We start from the raw sequence: 20,673 nt of genomic DNA, 5'->3' as shown, positions 1-20,673 counted from the left end.
CATGCAAAAATTAAAACTGGATCACTTTCTCACACCATACACAAAAAACCTTCACATCGATTAAAAACCTAAATGTGAGACCTGATACCATAAAACTCATAGAAGAAAACACAGGCAGTATAATTTCTTTGTAACTTTTTTATAGATAGCTCCTTAAGCAAGGGAAACAAAAGCAAAAATAAACTATTGGGACTACATCAAAATATAAAGCTTTTGCAAAGCAAGGAAACCATTAACAAAACAAAAAGTCAACCTATTGAGTGGGAGAAGATATTTGCAAATGATATATCTAATAAGGGGTTAAATATCCAAAATATATAAGGAACTTATATAATTCAATACCAAAAACCTCAACTCAATTAAAAAATGAGCAGGGGATCCCTAGGTGGCGCAGCGGTTTAGCGCCTGTCTTTGGCCCAGGGCGCGATCCTGGAGACCCGGGATCGAATCCCACATCGGGCTCCCGGTGCATGGAGCCTGCTCCTCCCTCTGCCTGTGTCTCTGCCTCTCTCTCTCTCTCTCTGTGACTATCATAAATAAATAAAAAGTTTTAAAAAATAAAAAATAAAAAATAAAAAAATAAAATAAAAAATGAGCAGAGGACTTGAATAGACAAATTTCCAAAGAAGACATACAGATGGTCAACAGCCAAAAGATGCTCAACATCACTAATCATCAGGGAAATGCAAATCAAAACCAAAATGAGATATCACCTTACAAGTGTCAGAATGGTTAGAATAAAAGACAAGAAATAAGTAAAAGTAAGGATGCGGAGAAAAAGGAACCCTTGTGCATTGTTGTTGGGAATGTAAATTGGTGCAGCCACTCTGGAAAACAGAGGTCCCTCAAAAGATTGAAAATAGAACCACCATATGAACCAGTAATTCCATTACTGGGTATTTGCTCAAAAACAAAACAAAACAAAACCCCACATTATGGGATGCCTGGGTGACTCAGTGGTTGAGTGTCTGCCTTTGACTCAGGGCATGATCCTGGGATCAAGTCCCACATCTGGCTCCTGCAGAGAGCCTGCTTCTCCCTCTGCCTATGTCTCTGCCCCTCTCTCTCTGTCTCTCTCATGAATAAATAAAATCTTTAAAAAAATAAAAAACCTACATTAATTTGAAAACACATCTCCCATATACAGTCACCTAATTTACAGTAAAGTTGCCACTGTAATTTAGTGAAGAATGTCTTGCAAAGAAATCTCACCCCGTTCATGATTTCAAATCTATCTACTCTTGTATTTCTATTTTAAGCTCTGACTTCTGACCTAAGTTTCAGACTTATATATCCACCTATCTCTGCTATCCTACCTGGATGTCCCTAAAGCATATTAAATATATCAAATAATCTTAAGAACTGAACCCATCTCTTGATGCCCCCATCACCCCAATATCTCCTCTATTGATGGCACTATAATCCACTTAATTGCTCAACCCCACACTAGGTTTAAACTAGGTAAAATTTTCACTTAGTATAATGCCCTCCAGGTCCATCCATGTTGTCACAAATGTCATCCTTTTATGGTTAAGTAATATTCCATCTGAAAACATATATGTATCCCTATGTGTATTCATTATTTACAATAGCCCAGATATGGAAGCAACCCAGGTGTGCACTGATAGATTAATGGATAAAAAAAGATACAGTACATGTATATATACAGTGAAATATTACCTCTTTGCCAAGACTTAAACAGTACCTAAATGATATGACCACTGCTGACCTCATCTCCTACTATTCTTTCTCTTTATAATAAGGCCTATCTTAATTATTTTTAACATACTTCAATAACACAATACACTCAATATATACATTATACAAAATAATTTAAGCACTAATTTTTATCTAGAGCCATTTGCTCTGGATACATTTTATTTTACTTGCAGTAAAATAGAAATATTTCTAAAAATATTCTAAAAATAGAATATATCACTAAAATGAAATTCAAATATATTCCCTCTAATAGGGACACTTGGTTAAAATTAAATTAAGAAAATTACCTTCGAAATTTATCTTTCTTGTCCTTTAAATCATCAACTTCATTGTGTGTGAAAAGATCAGCTATACGTGTAAGAAGATTTGCATTAATACAGTTCATGTTGCATGGGGTAGCTACTATGGCATTCATATTTTTGTGGCAATACTGAATACATTGTTCAACCTAAAAAAACACATGATAGAAAATGAATGTTGAAAAGAGTAGCAATGAAAGATCATGTCATGTCATGATGTCATGTCATGTCAATAACCTTCTTGGTTAATCTATACTATTCCAAAGTGAGCCAACAGGCCATATTTGTACAAACACATACAGAGCTAGGAAAATAATCTTCAGTTTTCTTAGCATACTTTAAACAATAGTACAATCTTTCATAATTGCGGCAGATATAAATCTCAGTCAACAAACTCAAGTATACAAGGTATGTGGCTTCCAATCACTAGACCCAGTGGCAATATGAAGCCTCTACCTCTGAGTGGCTGAGATATAATTTTAGTCACTTTAGGGTTTTCTCAGTTGTGTTGTGCTTGCTTTCTGATTTTCTTCCCTTCTCCAACCTGAGGTATATTTACTTACTTTTTAAGGTAGACTTGGGTTTTGAGGGAAAGTGGTGCTGGCTATTCACGTATTTTCAAAATATTTTGTTTATGGCATAAAAAATATGCTGTAGGGCTTAGACTTCAACACTCAAAGGTTAAGGACCCTTTTCATCTCTGCTTTTTTCTGTAACCCTTCCCTGAATTAATGCCAACAACTAAATGGGGAGCAACTAAGGAAGAATATGGAGAACTAGTAAAACCCCAATTAAACAAATTTCACATCTGTTAATATAGCAAAGAAGTACTCTGCTTTAACATAAACATATATAAACATGTGAATAATTAAATAAAAGGAACAAATAAATCTAATGTAGAGCCTGATATGTGCATATACATATTGCGTTTTTACATTTACCAATTACTATTAAGCAACAGATGTTAGCATCTGGTTTACAAATACACGATTATAGTAATAATTAGATATTTGTTTTTAATTCACCGAATTATAAATGAAAGACACAAATAAGTAAAACTTGCCTAAAGAAATTACTTAGAAAATATATTCCATTAATTTTCATTTAATTTGATTTTAGAGCAAAACCTCTCTCGCATCAAAGCTAATTCTGCTTAGTTTCATCTAATTTAATAGTTATTCCTTGCAAGATAAATTTACTTTATAGGCATGATATACTAATGGTACATAATAGTCTAACCCCTTTTCCACAGAAAAAGAGCAGTTGATTTTTTTTTTTAAGAGCAGTTAATTCTAATGGGATTGTAAGCAGAAAGAATTAGGAGTCCCTAGAATAAGAAAGATGAGACAAAACTTTCCTAACATAGGAGAAGTCATTTTAGGGCCCACGCTATTTTCTGTATCTGTGTCCTACTTGCCCAAGCACACTTCTTGCAGAACCTCCTAGGAGGTGCCAGAGTTACAAAGAAATACAAAGACCTCAGTAGTTAAGGATTTTAAGGGAACCAAGGGAATGTAAAAACAGTTTCCATCAGCCTGGAAATAGCCTGACCATGTAAGAGACAACAAATTGGTGGTAAATGCTCTGCTGTTTCCAAAGTAAGGTCGGCCATGCATTCCTTAACAGAGATACCAAGATACCACACAGTTGATGCTCATAACCCCTTCCCCTCTTCAGTTACCTCTGCTTTATTATCATATTGAAGTCTCTACCCTAAGAAGAGCACAAGCTTCACTAAAATAGCATAGGTCGCCTGTATCTTATGACCCATCTTTACTTGCAATGACAGAGCTCCTCTTTATGGATATTTATCCTAAACCCTAAATAAAAGGAACTGCTCACCCCTGCTTGGGAAGTAATGGAAGTTGATTTTGGAAGTTATTCCTTATTTGTTGCAAATAGTTTTCCTTTGTGTGACAACTCTACCTGATGTAGTCTCTATCTGTAACTAAGGAGGAAATTCCTTTTAGTTCAGTTACAGAATCACACTTTTGAATTAACAACTATTTTAGTAAGATGTCTTAAAAATTTCTAGACACTTGAAGAAAAAATCAAGTTGTATGTTAAATTAAGCACAGGTGAATAAGAAAGCTTGGATTTTTTTTTTTTTTTTTTTTTACAGAGAGAGGAGGGGGAGAGAGGTGGGGGGGAAGGAGGAGGGAGAGAGGGGAAGAGAGAAAAAGAGAGAGAGAATGAATCTTAATTAGTCTCCATACCCAGAGTAGAGCCCAGCGCAGGGCTCAATCTCACAACCCTGAGATCATGACCTGAGCCAAAATTGAGAGTAATGTTTAACTGACTGTGCCACCCAGGCACCCCAAAAAAGAGCCTGGATATTTTGTTAATACTTACCAATGAATCCATTTTCAAAAACTCTGAAGAAATAAGAATTGAAATGACATTTCCTGGCTCTAAAAAAAAGAAAAAAATTAAATTCTCCTTTTGATTTGTACTTCAACCTCCTCAGAACAGGCTCCTTCTCACCTTAAAGGAGGATGTTACATTATAAGAGCAATTTATTATAACCATACTACATCATATATCTTAGATACATGAAAGAAAGACAATGTAGTGTTAAAATACAAGGTACAGAGTATAGTTTTATACCAAGTAAAAGACTCCAGTTTTTAGATACAGGTATAGGAAAAGCACATAGTAAATCTGCGCTGGTATTAGATTTATATCAAGTAAAAGACTCCAGTAAAAGATAGGACACATGCAAACTTTTCTCCTTACCTAAATCACAAAAAAAATATAATTAAAAGTGAGACTATAATTCATTACATAAAAAAAAATCATAGTGAGAAACTCCTTTAAATGATTAATGAAAGCACTTGTTAGTAGTGAAATTATTTCAAAAGTAGTAAAATGCTTGTTATGAACAAATATTTAATTTAAAAATTCTGAAAGATAAAATTTACTATGGTTGAAGTACTAAAGTTACTTCCTAAAGGCAGGCTGAAGTGAGCCTTGAGAGGCCTAACCAGGGAAGGGGAAATGCCAACTGACACTATTATTTTGGTAAACCTAAGTCATCTCCTGTGAGATATGTTTAAGAAAAAAAAAAAGCTGTGATTTTTAGCATTATAGTACTAAGACAATTCTTCTAAATAAAGGACTATGCAGACATTGATTAAAATAAGTAATCCTAATCTTTATTTAAGTAGTATTTCGGGATCCCTGGGTGGCGCAGCGGTTTAGCGCCTGCCTTTGGCCCAGGGCGCGATCCTGGAGACCCGGGATCGAATCCCACGTCGGGCTCCCGGTGCATGGAGCCTGCTTCTCCCTCTGCCTATGTCTCTGCCTCTCTCTCTCTCTGTGTGACTATCATAAATAAATAAATAAACAAAAATATTAAAAAAAACAAATTACCAGACCTTCCCCTTAACAATTGCCTTAAGTAAAATTCTAAAAAAAAAAAAAAAAAAAAGTAGTAGTATTTCTAGGTTAAATAGCAATGGTGAAGGGAGGAGGGAACTAGTGAAAAATCCCTCAGGGAAGTGTAATATAGCCCATTCCAGCTAAGACTCATCATCTGCATTATTAGAGATTTAATTAAGCATTTTGGTGGTTTTCCTGGTTAGAATAAAGATTGTTTTTATTTATTTATTTATTTGTTTTTAAAAAGATCTTATTTATTTAGAGAGAACGTGCACACGTGCACACACACACAAGTCGAGGGAGGGGCAAAGGGACATGGAGAGTGACTCTCAAGCAGACTCCTGAGTGTGGAGCCTAATGTGGGAATTCAATCTCACAACCCCAAGATCATGACCTGAGCTGAAATAAGGAGTTGGAAGCTAAACTGACTGAGCCACCCAGGTGCCCCCAAAGATTGCTTTTATAAAAATTTATGTTTGGGGCACCTGGGTGGCTCAGTGGTTAAGCATCTGCCTTTGGCTCAGGGCATCATCCCGGGGTCCTGGGATCGAGTCCTTCATAGGCTCCCTACTTCTCCCTCTGCCTATATCTCTGCCTCTCTCTGTGTATCTCTCAAAAAAATTTTTTTAAAAAAAATTTATGTTTGTAGCCATTGATATAAGGTCAAAGATTACAGAATGATTGGTTTTGCTCCACTTCTTTTATCTTTACTACATGCATAAATATGCTGGATCAAACAATATTTATTTCTCTTTACATAATTTGATTTATTTCACATATACATATCATTTCTGGGTGATCTGGAATCTCCAGCCTCTGGCTGAAAATTTTTATTTAGCAATCTTGTAATTTTATTTAAGAACGACTAGAAACTTTTTTCCATTAAATTGGTCCACTACAATGTAATGAAATATATATTTCTTCAGGAGATTTTTATACTGTCCCTATAGATTTATTTACTAATAAAAAATTAAAAAATATTTTGGTGCTGCTTTCTAGTGTACCAGAAGACTTTATTAAATCACAGTTGTGATTTCCTATACAAGTCTATACCCAACTAAAGATTACTAAGAAATTACCATCCTTTCATCTAGAATGCTGGTTCTTAAAACTTTTAATCTTAAGACGCTTTTTTGTTTAGATAGGTTATTTTATCAGTACTGACCATAAAAACAGGGAAAAATTTCAAATACTTCTCAATTCTTTTTAAAAGAATAATAAACTCATTACATAGTAACATATTTTGTGAAAAGTTATATTTTCCAAAATACAAGTTAACAAGAAGAGTAACACTGATATTTCTTGCAAATTTCTTCAATGCCTGACTTAAGAGAAGGCAGCTAGATACTATATCTGTTTCTACATTCAATGTGTGGGTAGTCTTCTCTTATGTTACTCCCAACTTAATGATTGGTAGTTTCTTTTAAAGGTTAGTTGTAGGGATCCCTGGGTGGCGCAGCGGTTTGGCGCCTGCCTTTGGCCCAGGGCGTGATCCTGGAGACCCGGGATGGAATCCCACATCAGGCTCCCGGTGCATGGAGCCTGCTTCTCCCTCTGCCTGTGTCTCTGCCTCTCTCTCTCTCTCTCTGTGACTATCATAAATAAATGAAAATTAAAAAAAAAATATCTAAAGGTTAGTTGTAACAGGATCTGAAGTCAAACAAACTTTTCCTGTTCTGTTATCCTAAAGTCAAAGGATTTATCTTGCACTTTGAATGGATCTTTAACCCATACATGATTTTAACAACATGCACTGATCATTTGAAAAATATTGATTCGCTGAGTTATGTGGACCTTCTAAATGTTGAAACATTTCATTGTAAAACATATATTTAAAAAGTCACATTTTAGTATTACCACTAGTCTCATCAGAAAAGTCTTCAAATATGGAGAAGCTGTCAAGCATGTGGAAGCAGGTACAAGGTTTCCTAACTCTAACTCTCACGTGAAACCTTGAATTTTGTTATTGACAATAGATATGGTCAGTTGTTTCCCTTTAGTAGACCAGTCTCTTAATTCATTTTCAAGAAAATATCTGCCAAATGCCTAAGTCTGAAAAACCATAATTTGCCTATCATTCTTTCAAGTAAAAATGGCTTTCTCTTTTTAAAAAGCAGCCTGTTTAGCTTGCAACACAAACAACTGCACATGTGCTTTTCCTCCAGACAACCATCATGCTTCACTGTGCAGCAGAAGTGCATTTCCCATGTCATCACACAGAACATGAAAAAGATGCATACTCAGGGGTCAAGAGTTAATAAAATTAATAATTTTTACTGTTTTCTTAAGGACATTCTTAAAGTGAGAGTGAATTTTTTCTTCTAGTTTTTTTTTTCCTTTTAATCTATGAGCATATGGTATTGAGGAATAGGGTGACTACTAGTACAGTTTGGTGCCCTGCCCTGATGTGTGCTAAAGCTCCCACAGTTTTATCTTCCATTACTTCTGTACCATCTGAACAAGTGTCAACACAGAGAAAAAGACAATAACACTTTAGTATTATAATGCAAACCGTCTTGACCTTGTGAATCCTGTAAAATATCTCCAGGATTCCAGAGGTCCATGTACTATACAGTGAGAACTGCTGATCTAGAGACCTGTCCACTTGTCATACATTCACTACAATCTACTAAAAAAGGATAAGGTATCAGTTTCCTAAAAGGTGGTAACTAATCTCAGCACAGATACTAATGTCCAAATAATTTTCCACATTGCATGTTTGGCCTGAAGCAACTAACAGGTGACACATAAATTTCACTACAAAATAAGCAATAGATTGTCTTTTACCTAAAGTGGGCATCTCACAATCTTTATTCTCCTTAGTGTTCCTTTTAACATATTTTATCAACCAGTTGAAAATGTGAACGTCACAATGAACTGAAATGTCCACCTCTTCCCAGCGCTGGGCATCCATAGATAAATATTCAGCAAAGTACTTCATTTCTGATATCAAAAGATCTCGTGGGCAAATAAAATCTTCTTTCAAATTTTTTGCTTCATCGCATACATGGATCACCATGTTTGGCCTTCATAAAAAATGTTACACAGAAATGAAATTATTAGAGTTTTAGAAGAGGAGCCAAGAATACTGACATTTATTGGAAGCACGAGAACAAGATTTTTGGAAGTTTTGACCATACATCAATTTTATAGGGTTTGACATCCAGAATTTTTCATTGTCTTGCTAATCTGATCTATATCTTAGGTTTTGACTAATTTTATTTAAGCTATTAAGCTTATTAAGCCCAATAACTTAAGAGCGTAACAAAAATATTTTACTATAGGACTCTAATTTACATGGCTTAAAGTTTATTTTTCAATAATAATAAAATTTAAAAAAAATACCAATTCACAAAAAAATTAAATAACACATTCTAATTCTTGTGAAGAACATAAAATGGCACTTTTACATGGTTATGGGTATGATGAGTAAAGACTAAAGACTAAAATTTTATTACTAATAATTAGGAATAACAGTTAAAATTATTCATTAAAGAATCAAAACACTAGCATGGCTACTTAGTTATTTTTAACAGCAAGAGAGTTTGTTTCTAAGCATTCATCAAATATAAATTAGTAAATATAGTAAAAAGGGCTCAAGACTACAATGTGCATATTAACATATTTAAAAAACAATTTAAGAGTAAGTTCAGATAATGCATCTGAAAGACTGCTTCAAAAATTATATACTCCTTGCATTTACTTTCCCTTGAAAATTATACCACCTCAAAAAAAGAAATATTAGTGTGATCCACAACTACCTTCACATCATTACAAAACAGAATAGAGACACACTCTCCTACAATAAGAATTTAATGTGTTCAATGGAATTCCATAACTTTCTAGTACAAAAAAAATACATTTGAAACAAAATTGGACTACCAGAAAAAGGATTATAAGCTAATATTCTTGTCAAAGTCAAAGGAATTTAAATAACTTCATAAATTGTTCTTCCAAAGAAATTACAGTCAAAATATAAATAGGTAATGGCTGTTATAATGAAGCATAATGGTTCTGTGGCTTTTGGGTCCACAATATGAAATACTAGATAATTCCAGTAAAAAAAATACCTGATAAATTTTTGTGCTATACAAACAAAACTATCCATTAAAAATCTATGTGAACAAATTAAAAATCATTGAACGATATACTTCAAAAGAGTAATTCTTCTTATTGTTGTAAAATGCACGTAACATAAAATCTGTCATATCAGCCCTTTTACGTGTACAGTTTAATGGCATTAAGTACATTTGCATTGTTATATGATCATCACTACCATCCATCTCCAGAACTTTTTCAAAAGGGTAAATTTTATGATATGTGAATTATATATGAATAAAACTGTTACAAAAAAACCTATTGGATCTGAAAATACAGAAAGGAACTTTCAGATATGAAAATACTCTGTATCTTCATTTGAGTGATGGTTACATGTATGGTAAACTCATTTGTTAAAACTCATCAAGGTGAATACTTGAAATATGTCTAACATATTGTATGTAAAATATAAAACAATCAAAACTTGCAATATACTGAAAGGTGTATTCTAATTTTTAAGTGTTTCTATAATGAGAATTATATTTCAATGGCTCTAAAATATACATCTAGTTTAATAAAATTGGAGAACAAATGGCAGATATTTTTCTTTAGGTTTTAAAATTTGTTTTTCAAACTTACTTATTCGTAGAGGTTACTCCTAATATTTACAAATATGAAAATGAATTTTTAAAATGGAAAACTGTAGTCCAATTTAATTATAATGTGAATAAGCCATATGTTTACCTATCAAGCACTGGCATAGTTCAACATATAAACTATTCTGATCCTAACAATTTCAACAATTGTGTATTGTGAAACTCCTAAATTATGGTAACTGATATATACAATCACCAATCATATATTTTATAATTTAAGGTTGATATTCATATTAAATCTTATCTAGCAAAGAACCAGCCTCCTACCCTTCAGATTCTTCAGTCTTTTCTCCACCATTACGAGTAGTACAATTTTCACTTTCTGAAGAACAATTCCTTGTGGAAGCTATACTATGTCTTCCTTAAATACAGAAACAAACACATACAAAAACAAAGGGGGAGGTTAGCATGTCTAGCTGAGAATGGGTTTTTACTTACTGAATGGTTATACTGTAAATGCATGGTTTCCAAGGCTAGTTAAATGGTACTTTGTTAGGTGGCATTTCCCTTAATATTTCTAAAGGTATATGTAAGAAACAGTACAAAAAAAGGATCACACATTGCTAACATTACACTGAAGATTTAAGAAATGATATGGTGTGAATGGACAGGGGTCAAATGTTCAAAAGCCAACAGTATAGTTCTCTGTTCCTGAAGCAAATTTTTATACCAGTATTCTGACTACTGCTGCTGAGATTCAAATCATTCACTACACTCAGAATTTCTAAAATCAGTTATTATTTCCAATGTAACTGCAGAAAACACATCTTTTCTATCCTGCCACTGTGTCATTTGAAGCCTCTGCTAACTACAATAAAAGTGTAGATAACACAAGAAGAAAGCAATATTTTCTAGGAAAAAAAATTAAGTAGAAAGTATAGGTCAAATCTTTTTGAAATTTATGACATAACTAGGCTAACAGATTGTAGTAGTAAATTTTGATATAGTAAAAAGCTTTTTATAGTGATCGTGTTTTGACCTGCATATTAACATTACAACATTTTTCAAATATAGCAAGGACACATTTCTAAAATTCAGAAAGAGACAAATCCTAATAGATTTTCTAGTAATGCTTACATTAGCATTTAAATAAAGAAAAAAAGGTTGATTGAAATGCATATTTTGTAAAATTATCATAAGGACAAGTATTGCATTTTGTTTTCAAACCTGACCTGTTTTGGAAATTGCATCTTGACCAACTGGAGTCTCCTGAAAGTCTCCCTGCATGTCAAGAAGGGAGGATTTGATATATGTGGCTAAAGTTTCCACAGGACTCTCTCCAGCAGCCATTAGAGGACTATACTGGTTATCAACAGGCGAACTTCCACTGCTCTTCAGTTCATCAAACCTTTTTGCACACTGTAATGACATAAAAGGAAGGAAATGCAGGTTCCTCTTAGTTAAAAAATAAGATTATTTTCTTGCCTTCTATTTGATATTTTTCTATAATCATTTTTTACAAGCGAATTCTAATCTGCTGGGTAATTCCTAGAAAATTAGCCACACTTCAATATACAAAAGCTTCTGACTTTTTTCTTCTTTAAAATTCAGAGTAAACTTTCTTTTTGAGAGAGAGCATGGATGCATATGTGCAGAGGGTGGAGGAGATGAGGAGCAGAGGGAGGGGAAAAGAGAGAGAATCTTAAGCAGGCCTGCAAAGCCAGATCTCACAACCCTGAGATCATGATATGAGCCAAAACCAAGAGTTAGATGCTGCCACCCAGGAGCCCATAGAACTTTTTAAAATACGCTTTAACCCAATGGCACAATATGTTTATGCTGTGATAGGAAAATGAAAAGCACCTTTACAACCATATTCCCCCATGGTTTGTATTTATTATCAGTTACAATTGTAATAATCTAGCTAAACACTTGGCTTTTATTTTTACATTAACTGAGTTTCCACCAGGAATCAGACCAAATATCAACCTTCATTAGAAACCAAAAATAATCTATTTTGTGACACTAGATTTTCTTTATTTAAATAATGAAGACTTTAGGGGCACCTGAGTGGCTCAGCAGTTGAGCATCTACCTTTAGTTCAGGTCATGATCCCAGGTTCTTAGAATCAAGCCCCACGACTGGTTCCCACCTGAAAAAAAGTGGTGATGAATGTCTGGGCAAATCATGAAAAACCAATGTTATAACGTTATTAGAAAAATGTAATGATTCATACATTATATCTCAGTGAGGAGCCTGCTTCTTTCTGGGAAATGTTCAACCTCTTTAGGAGTTAAGGTAAATTAAGTAAATTAAATTAAAACTGAAATAACACTTATTAAAAATATATATAAATAAGAATTTTGAAAAGACACACATACATAAATAATACATGACATAAAAAGTACAGGGATCAAGACTCAGCTAAGGTGACTGGAATATAACACTGATGGCCCTTTTAGTGGACAATATGTAAGAAAAGTCTTAAAAATGTATTATCCTCTAAGGAAAGAACAATAAGATATTTTACAAGTGTTATTTGTAGTAGCCAAAAGTTGGAAATAATAGCCTACATTCAACAAAAGGGGCTGGTTTTAATAAATCATGAAATAGCTCATAGCTTGCAAAAGTCTATTAATTGATACACAAAGATGTTTATAGTATGCTATGTGAAAAAGCAAGCAGCAAAACAGTACATTTGTTGTATGTCCATCTTAAGAATTCTTATATGTATAGAAAAGTATCTGGAAGGATATATACAAGGTGCTAACAACTTACTTTAGATATTATTCTGATTTTTCACTTATTTCCTTTGTGTGTGTGTTCATTAAGGACATGTTTTGTTTAGTAATAAAAAACAATTTAGGGATGCCTGGGTGGCTCAGTTGGTTAAGCATCTGACTCTTGATTTCAGCTCAAGTCAAGATCTCAGTGGCTTCACTCTCAGCAGGGAGTCTGCTTGAGAGTCTTTCTTTTTTTAAAAAAAGATTCTATTTATTTGTGAGAGAAAGCAAGCAGGATAGAGAGAGAGCATGAGCAGGAGGAAGGTGCAGAGGGAGAAGAAGAAAGACTCTCCGCTGAGCAGGGAGCCTGATGTGGGGCTCCAACCCAGGACCCTGGGATCATGACCTGAGCTGAAGGCAGATGCTTAACCCACTGAGCCACCCAGGCGCCCCAGCTTGAATTCTTTCCCTCTGCCTCCTCCTGTGTGCACATGCACATGCCTTTTCTCTCTCTCAAATAAAAAAATGTTTAAAAAACTATTTAAAATTTAACACTACTTACATATAGTCTTATTCACATTTAGTTGTATTTTAGTTAAAAAAAATAATAATTGGGTAAATCCGAATACACAGTGAATATTAGATGATATGATAGTTATTGTTAATTTCTTAGGTTTAACCATGGTATTGTGGTTATGAAATAACGTCCTTAATTTAAGGAGATGTATGCTGTAGTCTATGGGGTGAAGTGTCACAGTATCTGACACTTTTAAGTATCACAGAAAATTACATAGATCAAGCAGATACGGCGTCTATATAAGAATACAGGGGTGTACTACTATTCTTTCAACTTTCTATATGCTTGAAGTTATTCATGATAAAAAGTTAGAACAGTAGTTGAATTCATGGGTTTGCCCCATTTTAAAACCTAACAAGTTTCAAAACTTAACCAAAAGGTTTGAAAAAGCATAAATTAGGGAGTGATAATATATACTAAAAAAATAAGTTCCCTTATCAATTCACAAAGCCTATATATAACATAACCAAGGACAAGTAATTTTTTGTGGGTATTGGTTTTCTCAGCTGCAAAAGAAGATGGTGGAACTGGTTCATTCACTAATTCCACAAGTATTTATTGAGTGTATATGATGGACCAGGGTAAGGGTGAACATGCTTAAAATCTACTGGGGAAAATCAATAATGTTATTTCTACTTCTAGAGAACTCTGAGGTGATTCACTCATTTTAGTTCCTGTTAACAGCAAAAATTCTGAGGTCAGTGTTTCTCAAACTAGGTTTTATAGATGAATTACCAGAAATCAAAGAATTCCCTGTAAGAACTTTTAGATTTTAAGTTTTGATTTTGAACATAAAATAAAAATCACCTGATTCATCAGGATGACAGAGTATTTCAGTGCCTATCCGCTTTTCTGTTTACAATTAAATTGTACCAGGAAATATTTTAATTGTCTAAGGCTAATTTTTAAAAAGAGAAAGAGGGATCCCTGGGTGGCGCAGCGGTTTGGCGCCTGCCTTTGGCCCGGGGCGCGATCCTGGAGACCCGGGATCGAATCCCACGTCGGGCTCCCGGTGCATGGAGCCTGCTTCTCTCTCTGCCTGTGTCTCTGCCTCTCTCTCTCTCTGTAACTATCATAAATAAATAAAAATTAAAAAAAAAAAAGGAGGGACTCCTTTTAAAAAAAAAAAAAATAAAAAAAAAATAAAAAGAGAAAGATAGGGAAGGGACCAGTAGAGGAGAGAGGCATTGGTGTCAAGGGAAGGCAAGTAACATCATGATAAGGCCTCCTAGTAGGTTAAAGAGAGAAAAGTGGAAAAAGAACGAAGTCTATGAAAGGCACGTGGCAATACAGGCTGAATACAAAAATTTTTGTGCCATAATAGACCATACAATATTTCCTTTATAATCACCAATTTAATTTCAGCAAAACACTATTACTTACAGCATTAGGTAAACATTTTTAGTTTGAATTTTGTTAGTTTTAGTTTTCATTTGTGTCTGTAATTTGTAAATTTGGTTTAAGGGTGTATGGGTGTGTTTATACCTAGTATTGTTAGTGCACATTTAATTTACATTATAATAAAAATAATTTAAGTCAACACTGGGAGTTTTCAAGTTTTTTCCTTTAAAAAGGTCTGTCCAGGGGATTCCTGGGTGGCGCAGCGGTTTGGCGCCTGCCTTTGGCCCAGGGCGCGATCCCGGAGACCCGGGATCAAATCCCACATTGGGCTCCCGGTGCATGGAGCCTGCTTCTCCCTCTGCCTGTGTCTCTGTCTCTCTCTCTCTCTGTGACTATCATAAATAAATAAATAAATAAAATTTTAAAATAAAAATAAAAATAAAAAGGTCTGTCCATTATTCAAGTTTGAGAAGTATAGCATTAGGGATTTAATAACATATAATTTGATTAATAAAAATTTCATCTACCCATAATTTTACAGTATCAGTTCTGTTAATTAAAATTACATATTAGTGAATTTTCAGTTGTTACATAAACAATTGAATTTAAACATACTAGGTGGGTTAATATATAATTTATGCAGTTTGTATCTAGACAAAACATACCATATATGCACATTCAGTATTTATGCATATGAATATGTAAAACTCAAAATTTTTTTCCTTTCTTAGTAGCTGTTTATTTTTTGTATTTCAATTTCCTGATTTTAATTCAAAACAATTATATGATATTCTTCTGAGGTGAGGCACAATGATACATAACATTGAACTCCTGCTACTGAGACTTATCATCTTATCTACTGAACTATTTTAATCTGCCTAACAATTATTTGGGGAATCTTAAGTTTTCCTGATCTTGTTCGTTTATTTTCCATAACTATGTAAGGATGAGATGCCCAAATCTTACATGATGAGCACTCTTGGCTCCAAATTGTCTTATCATATCACTTTCTGCAGGATCCACAATTATTGACAATAAAACTCTACTGAATTTTTTATTGGGACAATGAAACAATCCACTGCTAGCTATTTTATTCATAACTTATTTTCCATTTCCATATAAATAGCTGTTTCTTTAAATTGATCATTTTCAGATTTTTCCAGGAGAAATCTGGGGGATGGTTATTTACCTCTTTGGGTGTTAATCCAGGTACAAGCCTTGCCACAGTTTCCCAGTTGATGGTCTGATGGATCCCAATTAATGGATAAAGAATCATGTCCAACACCATTTGGTTGTTATTGTTCAAGAAATTGTTGTTCTCTGAATATCCACGACTCATCTTTTGGAACTAGAAATAGACAAACAGACATATTTATACCTGAAATCCAAGTTTTTCCTGATGATTATAAATCATTTATAATTTATTCCTAAGAATTTATGCTACCTCTAAAGGAAAAATAAAACTGACCTAAAATGAACAGAATATACAGCTCAAATTTCTTCAAATATCATATCATTTGAATATTATGGATTGGTGGATGGATAGATACATAGGATGGAAACATGAAAAAAAGTATAATAAATGTGATGTGAAAAAAAACAAGTTAATCTAACATTGTAGGATAAGCATAATCATTGTTATTGTGCCACGTGATTATTATAAATGGTGGGACATTCTATCACCAATTATAATTATTATTTCTGTACGTTTGAAGTAAGTTTTACTGAAGTGTTCTTCTTGTCTTCAGAAAAAACATGACAATTGATCTGGTAAGATTTCATCCTTACAACACATCCAAACACACCCTGCCACTCAAATATAAAAAGCCAAAGCACCTACACATGCATGTGTGCGTGCGCACGTGCACACACACGTGCACTCACTCCTGCATGGTGGAGGCTTCCCTTGCATTGTCACCTGGCTCCCGACCCACCACATCCTCTAGTTCAATTCAGGAGCCCTTGAATAACATATCCAGCTACCAAGGGTGTCCAAGATGTTCAGGCCATGGAATCACCAAGAAAAAAAGGATCTAGGGGTGCTTGAGTGGCTCAGTCAGTTGGGTCTGACTCTTAATTTCAGCTCATGATCTCAGGGGGTAGTCTGCTTTTCTCCCTTTCCATTTGGGCCAATCCCACCCCGCATGCATTCTATCTTTCTAAAGTATATAAATAAGGGGTTTCTGGGTGGCTCAGACAGTTAAGCATCTGCCTTTGGCTCAGGTCATGATCCTGGGGTCCTAAGATTGAGCCCTGCGCAGGGCTCCCTGCTCATCGAGGAGTTTGCTTCTCCCTCTTTTTTTTTTTTTTAAGATTTTATTTATTCATGAGAGAGAGAGAGAGAGAGAGAGAGAGAGACACAGGCAGAGGGAGAAGCAGGCTCCATGCAGGGAGCCCAACGTGGGAGTTGATCCCGGGTCTCCAGGATCACGCCCTGGGCCAAAGGCGGCACTAAACCACTGAACCACGGCACTGCCCTCTCCCACTCCTTTTGCACACCCACCCCCTATGCTCTCTTTATCTCTCTCAAATAAACAAAATCTTAAAAAAAAAAAAAAAGGCTCTAGATGGCTTCCCAAATCAATGTAGTTCAATAAACATTTAGTGAGTCCAATTATTGGCCCAGAATTGGAGATACAAAAATAAATACGGCATGGTCCCAGTCCTCAAGGAATTCATGGTCTGGTGAGGGATACTAGCAGTCAAACAGATAACTTTAACATCATTTGCTGAGAGCCAAAGCAGAGGGGAGCCATGGGGGAGTAAAGAACACATAATAGTTGTTACTGAGTACAGCTGGCCCCTGAACAACACAGGTTTGAACTGTGCAGGTCCGCTTATACCCAGACTTTTTTGGCCACACCACAATACTGTAAATGTATTTGCTCTTCCTTATGATTTTCTTAATAATATTTTCTTCTCTCTGGCTTGTAAGAATACAGTATCTGATACATATACAAAATATGTGTTAATAGACGTTATCAGTACGGTTTGTGGTAAACAGTAAACTATTAGTACTTAAGTTTTTGGAGAGTCAAAAGTTATACAAGTATTTTTTACTCTAGGTGGGGTCACTACCTTTTAATCCCTGCATTTTCAAGGGTCAATTTAATAATTTTAGTTTAACAAAATGTAGTTTAGTAATTCTGAAACACTTCCTTGAACCCAGTTGAAAACAGATTTTACAGACAGAGCTTTATTCTCCACCTGGATGCCCAGCACATCATAACTTTTCATATTACACAATTTGAGATGTATGTTAGAGGACATAGGGTATCTTATAATTTGTTTGGACCTCAGTAGAAAATAGTCTAATACAGAATTCAGGGCGAGGACTTGGGTGCTGTTTTTTCCTTCACTTCCAAAAAGATTCATTTAAAATTTCTAAAATATTTATTGTTGGGGGCACCTGAGTGGCTGATGCTCCTCTCTCCCCTCGGTCTACCTCCCCACCTACCACCCCTGCTCATGCTATCTCACTCACTCTCTCAAGTGAATAAAATCTTTTAAAAATTTATTTAAATCATAAATATTTATTGTAGCCTGCAGTGTGTTGGCACCTATTAGCTAATCAAAATATTGTCCATATCAAATACTTAAACATTTTTATGTATATTTCAAATGTGATACTCATTTATAATATACGTGGCATTCTTATAAATTCCCTTGGAATAGCTTGTCACAGTGCACTCCATTCCGGGAAAAAAAAAAAAAAGAAAGTACAGACTTCTCAAAAGCTGCGGCACTTAAGAAAAAAATTGGAAGCTCAAATGACACTACTACTAAATCTTAGTCCTATTACTGATAAACTATTTTCAACGTTAAGGTGATACATGTTATTTACCAGATATAAAAATTCTAATTAATGCACTAGCTTTTTAAGAAACTCCTGCCTTAAAAAAAAACCCCAAAAAACAAAACAAAACCCCTCCTGTCCTACTCCCCCACTCCCACAACCTTGGTTTACTTAAATGCATTAGTAAAACCAGTTTAATTAAGACCAAAGAGAGGTCCACGACTGACAGGTGACTTTTCCTCTTGAAAAAAAAAAAAAGAGGAAAAGGCTTTTGTAGACAGAGACTTTTTTGCTTCGTATGAGGAAAGGTGCGGAACGAAGGGGCCGGCGCGGCGGCGGGGCGGCAGGTCGGAGGCCTCCAGCACAGCAGCACAGCACAGGGGAGAGGACCGGGGTCATCCCGCTCCGGGGGGAGAAGCCTCGTGCCCCGGCTCCCCGACCACAGACCCGGGCCGAGGCAGTTGGCTTCCACCGGGAAGGAGAAAATAAAGCCACAAGTGACACCCGGGACGACCGCTCCAAGCCCGGCCACCCCGGCGCAGAGGCTCCCCGCGGGGCGCGTCCTCAGGTTCCCCCGCCCCGGGGCGCGGACAAAGGCGCCGGGCAGCGGGCGCGGCGGAGGGAAGGTGCGGGCGGAGGCCGGGCGCGGCCGGGGCTCCCTCGGCAGGTGCGCGGGCGGCGGGGCGGGGCGGGGCGGGGCGCGGCGGGGCGGGGCGGGGCGGGGGCTGCTCGCGGGGCGTGCGGGGGCGTGCGGGCTCCGGCTGGTCCCCGGGCCGGGCCGGGCCGGCGGGGAAGGAGGCCGCGGCGGGAAGCCGCTGACGGCCAGCGGTGCCGCCCCCGGCCGCGCCCCCGCCCCGCCCCGCCCCCGCCCCCGCCCCCCGCCGGCTCCCGAGGCCCCTCGGCGTCTCGCTCACCTGCCCGGGGCCGCGGTGGCCCTCGCTGCGCCTCCGTCACCTGCAGCGGCCGGCACCGCCCGCGCTCGCGCCATGAAGCCTCCCGCTACGGGGCCCGCGAGCCCGGCCGCTGAGCCCGCACGCGCCGCCCCTCCCGCGCGCAGGGAAGCGCCGGCCGCCGCCCCGCCAATCACAGGCCAGCGCCGGCCGCCGTCCCGCCAATCACAAGCCAGCGCCGCAGCGGCGGAGCCAATGAGCAACGAGCTCCCGCGGGGGCTGGGGCGGGTGGCCCGACGAGCGGCCGCGGGAGGCTGGCGGCCGCCGCGCCTCGCCTTTGCCTTCCCCTTCCCCCTCTCGCTCTCCCTCCCGGGCTTGTCGCAGTGCAGCGTCCCCACCCTCCCGGCGTCTTGTCTCTTAGCAACCGCATCCTCCGGGCCGGGTCCTAGGTGACCAACTCTGAATCCAGAAGAAATGGAAACACGGGAGAGAAAAGAACTAGTATAAAGAATGAATGAAACAGTTGGCGGTGCAGGTCACTTGAGCACATCACCCGTGTAGGTTAGGTGGCATGGGAAGGTTATCACCTGAGGGACACCAAAAGTACCTGGGTGAGGCATGGGCCTTATCAGGAGGCATCTCTTTAAAAATATAAATGGCTCTGGGTTACAAATTCAGTTTTCATTAACATTAATATGTTGCGCACGTGTGTTGCTGGGGCGAATACTATTACTGGGAACCCAGGAAGATACACACGGTTCAGTCTTGTAGGGTAAATACTACGTGGCAATTACTTTTAATTTCCACTTGCAATGTGTCTGAGAAAACTCCATGTTAGAATCAGAAAGGCCAGTAAAAGGGACATCTGGGTGACTCAGGCTGTGACTCTTGGTTTCTCTTGGGTTGTAATCTCAGAGTCTTGAGATCAAGCCCCTCCTGAGGCTCCTCGCTCAGCAGAGTCTGCCGGAGATTCTCCTTCCCTCTCCCTCTGCTCCTTCTCCTGCTCTCTCCCCTTCTCTTAAAAAAAAAAATCTTAAAAAAAAAAAAGGACAGGGTGTTTGAGGTGCTCAGTGGGTTGAGCATCTGACTCTTGATTTCTGCTGGGGTACTGATCTCAGGGTCCTGGGGTCAGCCCCCTGGTAGGCTCTCTGCTCTGTGGGGAATCTGCTTGAGATTCTCTCCCTCTCTTCCCCCCCCCCACCCGTGCTTGCTTCTCAAATAATTAGTATAATAAGATCTGATGATTAAGTGACTAACTGTATGTCATGAGTTTTTCTAATTATATCACCTCTGACTTTCTACAAATCTTTTAC

At 37.3% G+C, this 20,673-nt stretch overlaps 1 protein-coding gene across 4 annotated transcripts in view; it reads right to left on the bottom strand.

The window, feature by feature from the left end:
• The window catches only part of SANBR (SANT and BTB domain regulator of CSR), a 54,353-nt gene extending 34,831 nt beyond the window's left edge, over positions 1-19,522 (bottom strand). The window contains exons 1-7 of one of the 4 annotated variants that reach the window (XM_025468555.3): positions 19,385-19,522; positions 15,864-16,022; positions 11,266-11,452; positions 10,361-10,454; positions 8,187-8,425; positions 4,371-4,429; positions 2,007-2,167 (exon numbers count right to left, since the gene is read on the bottom strand). In XM_025468555.3, the coding sequence (XP_025324340.1) occupies positions 2,007-2,167; positions 4,371-4,429; positions 8,187-8,425; positions 10,361-10,454; positions 11,266-11,452; positions 15,864-16,013 (890 nt within the window). In that variant the 5' untranslated portion in view covers positions 16,014-16,022; positions 19,385-19,522. Of the gene's footprint in view, positions 1-2,006; positions 2,168-4,370; positions 4,430-8,186; positions 8,426-10,360; positions 10,455-11,265; positions 11,453-12,127; positions 12,186-15,863; positions 16,023-19,384 lie in introns of those variants that run through there. The other 3 variants (XM_025468564.3, XM_049115905.1, XM_049115904.1) reach the window with 3 other exon arrangements.
• Positions 19,523-20,673: the final 1,151 nt, after the last annotated feature.

The sequence above is a fragment of the Canis lupus genome, chromosome 10 (assembly GCF_003254725.2).
Source record: "Canis lupus dingo isolate Sandy chromosome 10, ASM325472v2, whole genome shotgun sequence".
NCBI classification, from domain to species: Eukaryota; Metazoa; Chordata; class Mammalia; order Carnivora; family Canidae; genus Canis; species Canis lupus.
This window is presented reverse-complemented; position numbering and strand designations above follow the sequence as displayed.